Below are 15,557 nucleotides of genomic sequence, written 5' to 3' on the forward strand. Positions count from 1 at the left end.
TTGAATGTGTTGAACTGGGTTCATAAAAGGCATTCCCTCTAATTTTGATCAACTGTTTTCATGGAAACATAAGAGATGACAACACATAAAGATCTATACAGTCCATCCAGTCTGCCTAACAAGATAAACTCATAGGTATGTTGTGATACTATATAGGCATACTTAATCTTGATCTGTCCTTGACATTTTCAGGGCACAAATTGTTGAAGTCTGCCTGGTTCCAGGCTTGTTCTGCAGCTACTGAAGTTGTCTTCAAAGCCACCCTCCAGCCCTTCCATATTGCTCCAGCCATGATTGGGGCACAGACCATAGAAGTCTGCCTGGCACTGGCCTATCTGTCCAGCAGCAATCAGGGCACAGATTGTAGAAGTCTGCCTAGTACTGGCTTTGCTTCTCAATTATCTGATTACCGCTAAGCTTGTTTGGTTACATCCGTTCCATACAGAATAGCCCAATGGTCCATCTATCCCAATAGCCCATCCTCATGGTGGCCAATCCAGGTCACTAGTACCTGGGAAAACCCCAAAAAGTAGCAACATTCCATGGTACTGATCCATGGCAAGCAGTGTCTTTCTCATTAACAGACTATGGACTTTTCCTCCAGGAAATTGTCCAAACTTTTCTTAAAACCAGCTACGTTAACCACTCTTAACTACAACCTCTGGCAACATGTTCCAGAGCTTAACTATTCTCTGAGTGAAAAAATATTTCCTCCTATTGGTTTTAAAAGTGTCCCCTAGTATTTGTAATTTTCGATGGAATAAAAAATTGATTCACTTGTACCTGCTCTACACCACTCAGGATTTTGTAGACTTCAATCATATCTCCCCTCCTCTTCATTTCCATCACCTTCTACAGGAGGGCATTCCAGGCATGTACCACCCTCTTTATGAAACAGTATTTCCTGATGTCATTCCTGAGTCAGCCCCCCTCCATTGTAAATACATGTCCTCTAGGTGTACCAGCTTCCCTTTTCCAGAAAAGGTTTATTTATATTAATACATTTCAAATATTTGAATGTTTGTATCGTATTGTCTCTCCTTTCTTCCAGGGTATATAACTTCAGGATATCAAGTCCCTCCTCATACTTCTTATTGTGCAAACTCCATACCACTTTTCTCTGAATTGCTTCATCTATTTGCATCCTTAGCAAGATACGACCTCCAAAACTGAAAACAATACTCCAAGTGGATCCTCACCAATGACTTGTACGGGAGCATCAACACCTCTTTTCTTCTTCTGATTATAGAAACAGAAACATAGAAACATGATGGCAGATAAAGGCCAAATGGCCCTTCCAGTCTGCCCATCCACAGTATCCACTATCTCCTCTTCTCCCTAAGAGATCCCACGTGCCTGCCCTATGTTTTCTTGAATTCAGACAGTCTTTGTCTCCACCAACTCTACCAGGATATTATACCACATGTCTACCACCTTTGTTGTTAAATAAAACATTTCCTTAGATTATTCCTGAGTCTAGCACCTCTTAACCTTGTTCTATGCCCTCTCACTCTGGAGTTTCCTTTCAATTGAAAGAGACTCACCTCATGTGCATTTATGCCACATAGTTATTTAAACATCTCTATCATATCTCCTCTCTCCCGCCTTTCCTCCATATCTTCTCTCTCCCGCCTTTCCTCAATACACATAGACCAGCAACCATTTTAGTTGCCTTCCTCTGCACTGACTCCATCCTATTTATATCTTTTGAAAATGTGGTCTCCAGAATTGTACACAATATTGTAAATGAGGTCTCACCAGAGTCTTAATAGAAACAACCCTCTCTATGCAGTCTAGCATCCTTCTGGTTGTGGCCACCGCATTTTTGCATGGTTCATCATCTTGAGATCCTCAGACATTATCATCCCAAAGTCCCTCTACTGAGCTGTGCTTATCAAATTCTTTCTTCCTAGCTTGTACATCTCCTTTGGATTTCTGCACCCCAAGTACTTCATTCTGCACTTCTTTGCATTAAATTTCAACTGCCAGATCATTGATCATTCTTCTGGGGTCTTTGTATCATCTACAAAAAGGCCATCTTTTTCTTTTAACCCTTCAGCATTGTCTCTCACAAATGTATTAAACAGAATCGGATCCAATACCAATCCCTAAACATCATTACTCACCTTTCTTTCCTCCAAGTGAATTTTTTTTTTACCACCACACTCTTGTCACCTGTCAGTCATCCAGTTCCCAAATCCAGTTCATTACTTTGTGTCCTAAGTTCAGCATACATTCAGTTCCTCCTCTACTCCACTAAACAGCACCCCCCAGGAATGCTTACATGCAGCATACACATAATAGACTATCCTCTATCAAAGTGTATATTTGGCTATGTAATTTTAAAAGAGATTTTTTATTCTGAATATGAAGATGCCTTACACACAGCAGTGCTTTATAAAATCACCCCATAAATAGATAAATATTATGATGTAAATTCCATGCTAATGGAAATCCAAATTCATCATACAGTTGTCTTATGTTTACTCCAGATTTTGGCAAAATATAATATTTTTCATCAGTGGTAGTACATTAAAGTAAATTTATTCTTGGGCAAATGCAAAATAGTGCTTTCTTGTTCATACTGTCTTTCTTCCACTAGTATCATGAGGTCCCTATAACTGTTTTGTAGTTCACCCTTCCAGTTGGAAAAAAAACAGTTTCTTCAAATGGCAGATGTATTCACATCCTGCTACCAAAAGTGAGAGAGGACACTGCCCAACAACGTTCTGAGCAAACTCTGTAGACTTCCACAGTAAATAGCACAATAATGGCAGCTATCCTTTAGAAAAGAGAAAAAAATATTTTCAATGTGCTGGTACACCTGTACAACTTTACTGGCTTAAATTAAATAGACACAGATCTGTGAAATTTGGGGGCACAGAGACACAGGAGTGATGCTTAGCACCGGGGGTGGTGATAGGGACATAGAGCAGTGGTGATGAATGCGGGGAGATGAACACAGGGGTGATGCTAAATAGGGAGGTATAGAGGACCCACAGAAGGGAAAGATAGATACACAGAGATGGAAAATGGATGGTAAGCACAGAGAAAGAAGAAATGTCAAATGAGCAGGATGGCTAGTGAGTTAAGAAAAGACAGAAACTAGAGCCTGGGAATTAACATGATTTGAAAACTAAGATTACCAGACAACAAAAGGTAGAAAAAAATAATTATATTTTCTATCTTGTGATTAGAATATAACAGATTAGAAATGTGTATCCTGCAAGTGCTGGTGTTAGACATGGCTAGGGCCCAGGGCAGAAATTTGGGAGAGGACACAAAAGTGTATTATTAGGTTGTGCTGCCTTCAACTTCCAGCAGGTTTAAGGCTGTCTCTGGCTAGGGGGCAGTTGCCCTAATTACATTCCCCTAAAACCATCTCTGGCATGTTTGATCTTTGTATTTTGCACAGTATAGGAGGAAATTCATTTTTTTGCTTCTTTGGTGATGTGCTGCATGGAAGGTTTGGCTTCATGGCATTTTGGTTTAATTTATGATTATCATTTTTGGGCAGCTCTAATGTATTTAGCATTTGTGTTCTGTGTATGTGATTGAAGAATTCTGTTAGAATGAATTTTCTATGTAGCATTCTGTAGGTAATTTGGTTTGTTCAATTTTCCCGATAGTGGAGGGGACATTTGTGAAGTAGAGGAGATACAGGATTTTGTTGATCTTTCGTATGTATTGTTTGTGATTTATAAAACACTAAGGGGCTCATAATCGAAACAGAAAAACGTCTAAAAACCAGCCTAAATCGGCACTTGGACGATCGGTAACAAAAGTCGTCCAAGTGCCGATAATCGAACCAGGTTTTAGACGTATTTAAAAATGACTTAGGCCTTCACAGTGCTGCTGAACAACCAGAGCTCAAAGGGGCGTTTTAGGAGGAGTGGTGAGGGCGGGATTTGGGCGGGACATGGGCCATCCTAGACTTAGTCGTACTGCATGTATAACCAAAAGTTTTACAACACTGCCTAGATGGAACATGGACGTTGTGAATTAGGCCATCTAAAACCAGGTCTAAGTCCATATAAGGTATCCAAAGTGATCAGATAACTGCAGACACACAGTACAAACCCCCACACACTGCCCCAGTGATCACTGACCCCCACCCCCACCTCCATAAAAATCATAATAGCAACTTTACATATCTGCCTCCAGAACATCAGCATCTGGCAGCCTGGCATAGGAAAGCCTAGTAGAGCTGCACAGAGGTGGCTTAACTGGTCTTGGTGGTGGGTTAGTGAACCATGGAGAGGAGGACCCAGGCCCATAAGCCACTTTAATCACTGCATGCATGGTGAAACATGTACACCCCCTCTAAAACCCCCCAAACTCTTTTGTACTGCCTTAAAAGTGGCTGCTGCCGCCATAAATGCTATTGGGGTGGTAGAAAGGTGGGTCTAGTAGGTTCTGGGGGTGTTTTGGGAAGCTCACCATGACCTGTAAGGGAGCTGTAGGGGGATGTTTCTGTGGCACCCTTTTTGTGAAGTTCACAGCATTGCCCTGTAAGGTACCCTACTACTCTGGTGCCATGTCTGGTTGTCCAGTCCATCACTTTTCTGGCCCCTCCCATGGCCAAAAGATGTTTTTCTAGGCGTTTGTGACTTGGACGAATTATTGGATGAAAATGGGGTATAAAGATGAACGACTTAGCAGTCTGGGCGATCAGACAGCTGGACGTACAGTTGGATGATTTTTTGGGGGGGGAAAAAAAAATGCTGGACATACTTTTTGAAAATGGACCTTTTCTCATGTCCGACTTTGGGCGACTTGTGACTTAGGCTAAAACAGACTTAGATGTTTCTTTTGATTATGCCCCTCTAGTTGTACAGAGTACAATTTCATGAATTTTAGCGCCAGCAGCGGTAACTGCTCCGATGCTCATAGGAATTCTATGCTGCTGGCGCTAAAACCCATGCTATGTGTTAGTAAAAGAGGGGGAAAAGTTTTCAAGTTTCAAGTTTTTATTAGGATTTTATATACCGCCTATCAAGATTATCTAAGCGGTTTTACAATCAGGTACTCAAGTATTTTCCCTATCTGTCCCGGTGGGTTCACAATCTATCTAACGTACCTAATGATTTAAATATAAAATCCTGTTTGAGGCTTGTGCGGATGGGATCAGACTATGCTCATAGGGGCTGGATGGGGACAAAACTCGCTGGGAAAAACTTTGTCTCCGTGATATTCTCTAGTTTTTCCAAGTTATGGGTGTTGTGACATATTAGACTCTTTCTCTGACCTTGCAGCTTTTGACCATCTTGTAAGCTTTTGAGGAACTTTTGGGTTTGGTTGTTTTTTTTTTTGTTAAATCTTTATTCATTTTAAAACCAGCACAAAGTGCGACATATTATCAATCAATTAACACAATAGACAGCACTCAATTCCTTCAAAGGATACAATAAATACATAACTCTCTCCCCATCCCCACCCACCCTTCCTAAAAGTGTATAAACACTTAATCTAATGAGGAACTTTGTTAACCTAGGCAGTAGCAAAGGGGGACCACTGCTGCCCAGTATCTCTGGGGTACAAGTGAATGACTCCTGGGTAAGTCTGGGAGGGGAGTTGGGGGAGTAAGGGGAGCATAAGGATTGGGTAGCTGGGTTTGTTGGTCTAGGGTGGGGCATAGATATCTTGGTCAGGGTTTATTTGGGGGACAGATTTGACAAGACACGTTGAGGGGCCATGGATATGGAAAGAGGGAGATCAGACAGGTTGAGGGGGATCATATATGTTGAGGGAAGGCAATGCAGATTGGACTTCGAGGAGGGGGAGGAGTTGAAAAGGGGAAATGGCAGCAGGTGCACTGCCAAGGGCTTTATACTTCTTGGCTGCCTCCTACACTCGCATGTACTACTTGATAGCACTACAACATTTACATGTCCTCCTGAGGTGGCAGTAATTTCAGCTCTGGTATCAGCAATCAGTAGTCACCCATGCTGTCATGGAAAAGCATTCTCTGCTCCCACCAGAATCCCACCTATTGCTGCATTAAGTATTTAATGTGTTTTCACCACGTGGTCTCTCTTAATGCATGCTGTCTTTGATATGCTGCCTCATATTTTATGCAAAATTTGATAACTTTATGTAGCATGCATAATTTTTTTATATAGCATGTATAATTCTTTGTAACATGTTTAACTCTATACAGAATTCTATGTAGCAATATGATTTGGCAGGATTGGAACTAGTATAACTTAACATGTTAACTGTTTAATATAACAGTAAAATGTCCCTATAGTTTGTCCATTAAGGTGGTTGTAACTAATGCTGCTTGATTCAGGAAAAAAAAATTTTGATTCAATTCAGCCTATTGAATAGATTTTTCAATTCAGTTCGATTTTCCTGCCCAATTGGGTATTGTTTTTTTTTGTTGTTTTTTTTTTTTTTTCAAACATCCTAGTGGATTTATTTTATAGCCCCCTTTGCCTTCTCCTAACAACACTGGCGCTGTGGTGTAAACAAAATAAACAAACAAAAATACATTTCCTCTCTCTGTTAAATCCTAGCTCACGTTTGCGGTCTAACACCAGCTCTGGAAGGATACACGTTTCAAATCTGACATATTGTAATCACAAAACAGAAAATAAAATTATTTTTTCTACCTTTTGTTGTCTGGTCCCAGGCTCTGATTGTCTTCTGATAACTTGCTTGCCAGGGTCTCCTTCTTTTTTCTTTCTCCATGCTAACCATCCATCTTCCATCTCTATCCTCCCCTTCCATTTCCCTTCCCTCCCCGGAGGTCTGGCATCTTTCCTTTTTTTTCGTCTCCATCCACAGATCCACCTTTTCTCAACTACCCTTTCATCCAGCATCTCTCCCTCCTTCCCCACCACCCCAGGGTCCACCATCTCTCCCTTTCTTTTCTTTTCCTAAGTACCCTCCTATCCAGTATCTCTATCCCCCCCTCCACACCATCCCTTGTGTCCAACTTCTCTCCCTTTCTGCTCCTTCCCTCCCTAAATCCCATTGTCCATATCTCTCTCCTTCTCCCCTGTTTTTAGACTCATTATTTCTTCCCCCCCAAAGTCCAGTATATGCACGTCTCTTTGAACTCCCCCTTCCCTCCCTCCCTCCCTCCATGTACTTCTACACCAGGGACCCCTCCCCTGAAGGTCTTTCCCTCCTGAAGGCTGCACCATCACCCTGAAGGCCTGCATCCCACTCCTGGAGGCCTGCCTGTCCCCCCTGAAGGCCTGTGCCACCATCCTGGAAGGCCTGTCCCCCCTTGAAGACCTGCACCCCCCCTTGAAGGACTGCACCTACCCGAAGGCCTGTCCCCTCTGAAATCCTGCACCCCACCCTTGAAGGCCTGTACCAGCACCCCCAAAGGAATACATCCCTCCCCCCAGAAGACCTTCCCCTCCCCCTGGAAGGCATGTGTGGGGCAGCCCCACTGAAGCCGGGAGCTGCCCCAACGAAAAACAGACCTCCTGCCACAGGGAAGGAACATCGGGCCGCGTGGGAGTCCAGCTCCGCCCCCCGAAGCCCCCTGCAGAGCAGCTAACACAGCCTCTTCTCTTCAGGGCAGCCCCACTGAAACCGGGAGCTGCCCCAACGAAAAACAGACCTCCTGCCGCAGGGAAGGAACTTCGGGCCACGTGAGAGTCCAGCTCCGCCTCCCGAAGCCCCCTGCAGAGCAGCTCACACAGCCTCTTCTCTTCAGGGCAGCCCCACTGAAACCGGGAGCTGCCCCAACGAAAAACAGACCTCCTGCCGCAGGGAAGAACTTCGGGCCACGTGGGAGTCCAGCTCCGCCCCCCGAAGCCCCCTGCAGAGCAGCTCACACAGCCTCTTCTCTTCAGGGCAGCCCCACTGAAACCGGAAGCTGCCCCAACGAAAAACAGACCTCCTGCCGCAGGAAAGGAACTTCGGGCCGCGTGGGAGTCCAGCTCCGCCCCCCGAAGCCCCCTGCAGAGCAGCTCACACAGCCTCTTCTCTTCAGGGCAGCCCCACTGAAACCGGGAGCTGCCCCAACGAAAAACAGACCTCCTGCCGCAGGGAAGGAACTTCGGGCCGCGTGGGAGTCCAGCTCCGCCCCTCGAAGCCCCCTGCAGAGCAGCTCACACAGCCTCTTCTCTTCAGGGCAGCCCCACCGAAACCGGGAGCTGCCCCAACGAAAAACAGACCTCCTACCACAGGGAAGGAACTTCGGGCCGCATGGGAGTCCAGCTCCGCCCCCCGAAGCCCCCTGCATAGCAGCTCACACAGCCTCTTCTCTTCAGGGCAGCCCCAATGAAACCGGGAGCTGCCCCAATGAAAAACAGACCTCCTGCCGCAGGGAAGGAACTTCGGGCCGCGTGGGAGTCCAGCTCCGCCCCACGAAGTCCCCAACAGATCAATCATTTGATCAGACAAACAGCAGAACCCATCTACCACAAAACAGCAAGATCTATCTCCCTCACCAATTACAACAGGACAAAAGCTTTCAGAACCAGTCCAGACCCCCACTCACTGCCACCAAAGAAGAAGCTATCCCCACAAACACATACTCAAGCCACCCTAATAATAATCCTCCTCATTACCAGCTGGAAAGTAGTAGCTAACAACTTATCCACCACACCCACAAGCTCAGCTGTAAACAATTTCCAACTCCACAACAGGAGAACCCTTTTAACAAGAAACTCGAACCACCAGACCAGCACCCAACATCCCATCACCATAACCTGGGGAAAAAGATCAACACTTCCTAAAACCAAACCTCAACCTCTTCCTAAAACACTCATCTACCCTGAAACGACCCACAAGAATCAAACAGAAATCACTACTCTAACTTGTGCCTACGTAAACATCAGAGCCTTAGGATCAAAAACAGAACATATAAAAAATTGGATAAAAACCGAAAACCTAGACTGCCTCTTCCTCACAGAAACCTGGTTAACCTCAGACGCAGACTCCAGAATAACAGAGGTATGCCCGCAGGGATACAAAATAACAATGACCTGCAGAGAGAAAAAAAGAGGAGGAGGACTAGCAATAATATTCAAAGACTCCCTAACCCTAAATGTACAAGAAAAAACATCCACCACACAAATGGACTTCCTTGCCTGTCATCTCACAAGCTCCACACTAAAAAACTCACTAAACTGCATGCTCTGTTACATATCACCGGGTAACTGGACCACAGCGAGACCTGAATTTGAAAACTTCATCTACCAAAACTCCTTAACAGCAGAATATAACCTTATCCTAGGAGATCTAAACCTCCACCTAGAAGACTCAAAATCCACACGAGCAAAAAACTGTCTAGCTTTTCTCAATGCCTTATCCTTCCAAATCCTAAACCCACAAACCACTCATGAAAAAGGACATCAACTTGACGTTGCAGCCTTCATGACCCACCAACCAGCCACCCCAGCAATTCAAACACTCAATGGAACCTGGTCCCCATCCCTCTGGTCAGACCACTACACTTACAATTTCAGCATTAACTGGACCAAGAACAAAACCACACCTAAAACCCAAAAAATAACATACACCTCACGCAAACATATCGAGCCAACCGTATTCTGGACAAAAATAGATGAAACACTCCAGGACTGCGACCCAAAAGACTTCATCTCTCACTGGAATATTCTAGCCACCAACATCCAGGATGAACTAGCCCCACTACAAACCAAAACTAGATCCAGTAGAAGATCAGACCAATGGTTTGACAACGATCTGCTCCAACTTAAAAGACAATGCAGAAGATTAGAAAGAAAATGGAGAAAAACAAACCTAGATCAAACGAAAATCGCCTGGAAAGAAATTAACAAACAATATAAACTCCTACTAAAAGACAAGAGAAAAACTCACTACACAAACCTTATAGGCACAGATACCCAAGATACCAAAAAATTATTCCAAATATTAAAAGACCTAACTGACACCAAACCCTACACGACCACTAACAACACCCCACCCCCCTCAGCTACCCTCTTAGCAGATTATTTCAAGAACAAAATCACTAACGCCAGAGCCACCCTCAACTTTACCCCATCCCACCTAAACGAAATTACAACTCACCCCACAGAAAAAGAATCTACTGCAGCGGACAGAACATGGTCTCATTTCCCCATCACACAATGGTCCGAATTCAATAAACTCTATAATAAATACAGCCACGCCTCCTGTGACCTCAACCACTGCCCAGCATATCTCCTTACCACCTCCAGTGTAAAATTCTGTACACTACTTCTGCAATGGATACAAACTACACTCACAGATGGCTTTTTCCCTACTGACCTCAGCGAAATCATCGTCACCCCAATTCAAAAAGACCCAAAAGGACCAACGGACCAACCATCCAACTTCAGACCCATTGCATCAATACCGCTATATGTCAAAATTACAGAAGGCCTAGTAGCCAAACTCCTCACAAACTATCTAGATGACCATAACCTACTACACCCCATGCAATCGGGATTCCGAACCAACTTCAGCACAGAGACACTCCTAGGCTCCCTTATGGACACAGCCAGACAACATCTCAGCACAGGAAAAAAAAATGCTTCTCATACAACTAGACCTGACTGCAGCATTTGACCTAGTCGATCATAACATCCTTCTTCAAATCTTGGATGCAATAGGTATCTCAGATACAGTATATTCCTGGTTTGAAGGATTCCTAAAATCCAGAACCTACAGAGTAAAATCAAACAAAGAAAAATCAGATCCTTGGTCAAACCCTTGCGGCGTACCACAGGGATCCCCATTATCCCCTACTCTCTTCAACCTATACACTGCCTCTCTCGGAGCATACCTGGATAACCTAGGCATAACCACCTACAGTTATGCGGATGACATCACCATCCTCATACCATATGATCAGCCAAAGACCACTATGACAAACATAATACGTCGAACAATAGAAACAGTCACGACCTGGATGAAAGAGCACAAACAGAAACTCAACCCAGATAAAACTAAATTCATCCTCCTCGAAAATGACAAAGTCCAAACTATAACCAATTTAGAACTAAATTCGATCAACTATCCAATCCAAACCACTATAAAACCACTAGGAGTGACAATAGACAGATGCTGTACTATGCAACTGCAAATAAATAAAACCATACAGAAATCCTTCGCAATAATGAGAAACCTGAGACAAGTCCGGAAATTCTTTGAAAGAACACAATTCCAGCTTATAGTGCAATCCCTAATCCTAGGATTGCTAGACTACTGTAACATCCTCTACCTCCCCTGCCCTACCACGATGACCAAGCAACTACAAACAATCCAAAATACAGCTCTGAGACTCATCTACTCACTGAGGAAACATGATCACATCACAGAAGCCTACATCAACTCACACTGGCTACCAATCCAAGAAAGAATATTATTTAAATTCTACTGCATGATATTCAAAACCCTAAATGGAAATAGCCCAGCCTACCTAAACAATCGCCTCATCCAAGCAACCTCAACCAGACATAGAAAAACGCACTCCCCATTCACACCTCCCCCGATCAAGGAAGTAAAACGGTCAAAACAATACGATGGCCTTCTAGCCACTCGAGCTGCAAAACTAGATAACCAAATCTCCAACTTACTGTTAACCACCCCAGACTACAAGATTTTCAGAAAAGAAATAAAAACTATACTCTTCAAGAAAGCCCTGAAACAGTCCTAACCACACCTACTCTTAAAATCTCTTACTCCTAACAACACTTACTCTTAACAACTCAAGAAATGACTATGGATCGACCCTTTACAACTCTCAACAAATGATCTACTCCGTACAACGCTAGAAATGACTATTATTCTTCCATTGTAACCCCCATTCTTTATATCTTTTGTAATCCGCCTTGAACCGCAAGGTAATGGCGGAATAGAAATCTCTAATGTAATGTGTGTTCCCCCTGACCTCCCGCTCATCAATGTACCTCATTTCAGCAGCTTGCAGAGAGGTCTTCAGAGCTGTCTTCCTTCTGCCATGGTCCCGCCCCTCCTCTGACATCAGAGGCAGGATCGCGGCAGAAGAAACAGCTCCAAAGGCCTATAGCAGCTTGCAGAGATCGCTAGTACAAGCGATCCTCTCTGCTGGCTGCTGAAATGAGGTAAATGGATGCGCGGGAGACTAGGGGGAAGCCGGACACCAGCAGGAGGCCAGGGGGGAAGCCGGACACCAGCACTTCCCAACTGACCCTCCCCCCTCGCCCTCTAAAGCAGGAGCGGCAGCGGCTGCCCAGCAAGAGGCAGCCTGCCGCTCCTGCTTTAGTGGGCAAGGGGGAAGGTCATTCACCGAATCGAGAGGCCAATTTTTTGTTGTTTTGTTTTAAATCGATTCAAAACGATTCACCCGAAGTGTATTGGTGAATCGATTCGAATCGTGAATCGGGCAGCACTAGTTGTACTGCGTTTTTGGGGAGGGGGGAGCCATTTCACTTTTGCTATAAACAGGGGTGCATGGTTTGATTCATCATCTTGTTATATAGGTATCCATTGTGTTTATCACACACCTTATATTTTTATTGCAATGACGAGTATGCTTTTTAATAACCTGAAAATCTGGATTTTTCCCATTTGATAAATGTTTCAAATATGTGTGAAATTTCTGGCCAAAACTAAACCAATAGTGTCTGTGAAACAGCTTTTATTACTCACAGACTTGACCCAAAGTACAAGATCTGTGAATTAATATCCTGGTTTCTGTCTACCATTGTTCAACACAGCACACATGGAAGCACGATATGGGAGCACTGTTATTCAGTTTGCAATGATGTAACACTTGGTTCTAATCAGTTCTGGAAGAACTGTAGCATCACTGGGTTAATACTTCAGATGTTGCACGCTCCCTAGTAATTACACTGCAGCTTTCAACAATGTCTGTTGGCAAGATATCTGCAAATGAAGTCATAGCAAAAAGAAGAACTAATAAAAATACACCTGCCGTGTAGTGGATAATAAGCCTTTTAATATTTTATGCTTTGAAGTTAGGCAAAATCTTCCTTATTAATGAACAGATATTACAGTGCAGCAGTCTACTTCCCCAGGGGAGGGAAAGGACTGAAATGTCCAAAAGGCTGTTGTTTCTTGTTTTTATATTTTTTAAATCCAGTTGACTTCCCAAGATATAATTAAAATGATAATTTAATAATAAAAACCACGATGCTAGGCACATGTGAAAACAATTTGTCTCAAGATTTGTCTGATGGTGTTAAAACGACCAGACTGTACACATCAAACCAATAACTGAAAACAGAAACTGTTAAGACAAAATATAGAGTTAACCCACTGTGCTTGAAGCATAACATTCTGCCTATGTCATAACAATATAAGCTATTTTGTTATTGAGTGACAGTTGGAATTATTGTGCTATGGAACCAACAGATCTCTTTAAATTTCATCACAATCACCTTGTCACCCTTTTTATTTTTTCAACATTGAGTAATATGCACAATTATTTGAACTGGCAAATCTGGTTTCTACTTTCAGGCCAGATGTTCTCATAGTCAGAAAATGAGAAAATCCCCATAGTATATCTGACCCTAAGGTGTGCTTCATCATCTATACACAATCACTAGCTATATTATGTTTTTGTTTCCTTTAATTTGCAAGAGTACATTGTTTTATGTCAATGGGATGGCTAAATAAGTAAGAATTATACTCCTGCAGATAGCCATGCTTTTTAAAAGCATCAATAAAAATCATTTTTGTAACCTTATTCTTTAACTAGAGGAGTACCTTGTATGGTCCATATCAACTGGCAATGTGATATCATACCTTTCTCATTCTTCATTTTGTTTTCTCTTTCTCCCTATCCTCACTTAGCAGGTTTTTTTTTTTTTTTTTTTTTTTTACCAAACTGGTAAAAAGTGGCCTTAGAGCTAGAGAATGACATGGGACACATTTGTTCCCCATCCCTGCAGAATATATCTCCATTCCCGTCCCGTCCTGCAAGTTCTATCCCTGTCAGCTTCTGTCCTCATCTGCTTAAGCCTCAAACAATTATAATTTTAAAGTGTTCAAGACTTTTGCAGTTGAGGACAGAGCTTGCAGGGATGGGACATGGACAGAACTTGCGGGGATGGGAGGGGGATGGAGATAGATCCCACAGAGATAGGGGACAAATTTTTCCCTGTGTCATTCTCTACTTAGTGCTTCCTTACTCCAATCATTCCTGCACTTTAAGGCCATTTTTACACAGGAGTAAAATGGCTGGTTTTACAATTTTATGTATTAATGGTCATTCACTAATTTTCCCATTAGTGTATAACAGTGTGTGAGCTCCTACTGTCACCTATTTTATAGGTGGTAAGGGCTCATGAACTAATGAGGCGCTAATTGGTTAGCACACAGGATTATAGCTGTGCTAACCAATTAGTGCAGAACACGCCTAATCTCCACCCCAGACCACCCTAGTGCTAAAAACTAATTTTTAGTTTTTAGCGTGTGGATAATTGTATGCTTGTTAGGCCCATAAGCCTAGGGATAGCACTGTATAGTTTCATAAGCAATCATATTTGGCCATTGTTTTGTCTAACTCATGTTGTCAGCCAAGCCTACTGATTATGTCTGTTCTGTCTGTCCAGTATTTGTTTGGTATCTGAATTTTCACATACTGATAACAAGAAGCAGAACCTAGATGTAACAATATTTTGTCAACATGTACCATCCTGTGCTCTGAGGAGTAAATTCTCTATTAGTACGTTTAACTTAGGCGTGCTTTGGACGTCCGGTAAACGTAAATAACAATTAACTATATTTAGGCGTGAGATAGACGTCCCGCAAAATAGACGTGCGTAAAATAGACGTCCCTCGTCGCGCAAAATAGACGTCCCTCAAAATAGACGTGCGCAAAATAGACGCAGGTTTCTGAACCGTCTCTAATGGACCCGTGATAGACGTGAGTACGGGTTTGTTTTTTGTTATTTGTTTTTTTTTAAATTATACTTTATATATACTCTTTATTATCACACATTCAGCATTGATAAGTATAGGATGATGAAAAACATAACTAAAACACTGTATCAGAATTGTACAATTTACCATTAATACAAGGAAAAGAAATATGTTATGTTTCAAAGGAAAACTAGAAAATGAAACGTACCGAGTGGGTGTTGAACTTACATTATCAGTAATGGAAGGTGGGAACCAGTAGATGTGTGCTACACAGAAAGCTATACAGGAATGTCATACTCACCTCCTATTAGAAGTGGAAAGGATAGGACTTTGAACACCATATAGACTTTTTATAAACTTCGTTTAACTTCCACAAAGACTGGCAGGAAAGGCACCCTAAGTCATCCAATAAGCTTTCTCTCGATTTGCCAGAGACATTATTTCAGAGAGGATAGTTTAGAAGTGATATCTTGCTCCAAAGAACACTCTCCTGGTCTTAAAACATTCCTACTATCAGTTCATTCTTCACAAGAAACACAATCAAAACACAGATTCAACCTGAATGTGGCTTCCAGTTCACAGGAAGAGGAAATAGCAAGCAGCACAATGCTGATCTCATTGTGACATCATCAAGGTGCACCTGGAAGGTAGATATGCCACAAGTAAAAGACAAGCCGGGACTTGAACTCACAACCTACAGATGATCGAGATAGTGCTTT

General features: G+C 42.8%; 1 protein-coding gene across 3 annotated transcripts in view; it reads left to right on the forward strand.

Moving 5' to 3' along the window:
• LOC117354104 (alkylglycerol monooxygenase-like) overlaps positions 1-15,557 on the forward strand; it is a 375,767-nt gene that overhangs the window by 212,809 nt on the left and 147,401 nt on the right. The window contains exon 13 of one of the 3 annotated variants that reach the window (XM_033930983.1): positions 6,519-6,567. The exons of the other annotated variants lie outside the window; for them this stretch is intronic. Within the exon in view, the coding sequence (XP_033786874.1) occupies positions 6,519-6,536 (18 nt within the window). The 3' untranslated portion in view covers positions 6,537-6,567. Of the gene's footprint in view, positions 1-6,518; positions 6,568-15,557 lie in introns of those variants that run through there. 3 annotated transcript variants of the gene reach the window in all.

This window comes from Geotrypetes seraphini, chromosome 2, assembly GCF_902459505.1.
Source record: "Geotrypetes seraphini chromosome 2, aGeoSer1.1, whole genome shotgun sequence".
NCBI lineage: Eukaryota > Metazoa > Chordata > Amphibia > Gymnophiona > Dermophiidae > Geotrypetes > Geotrypetes seraphini.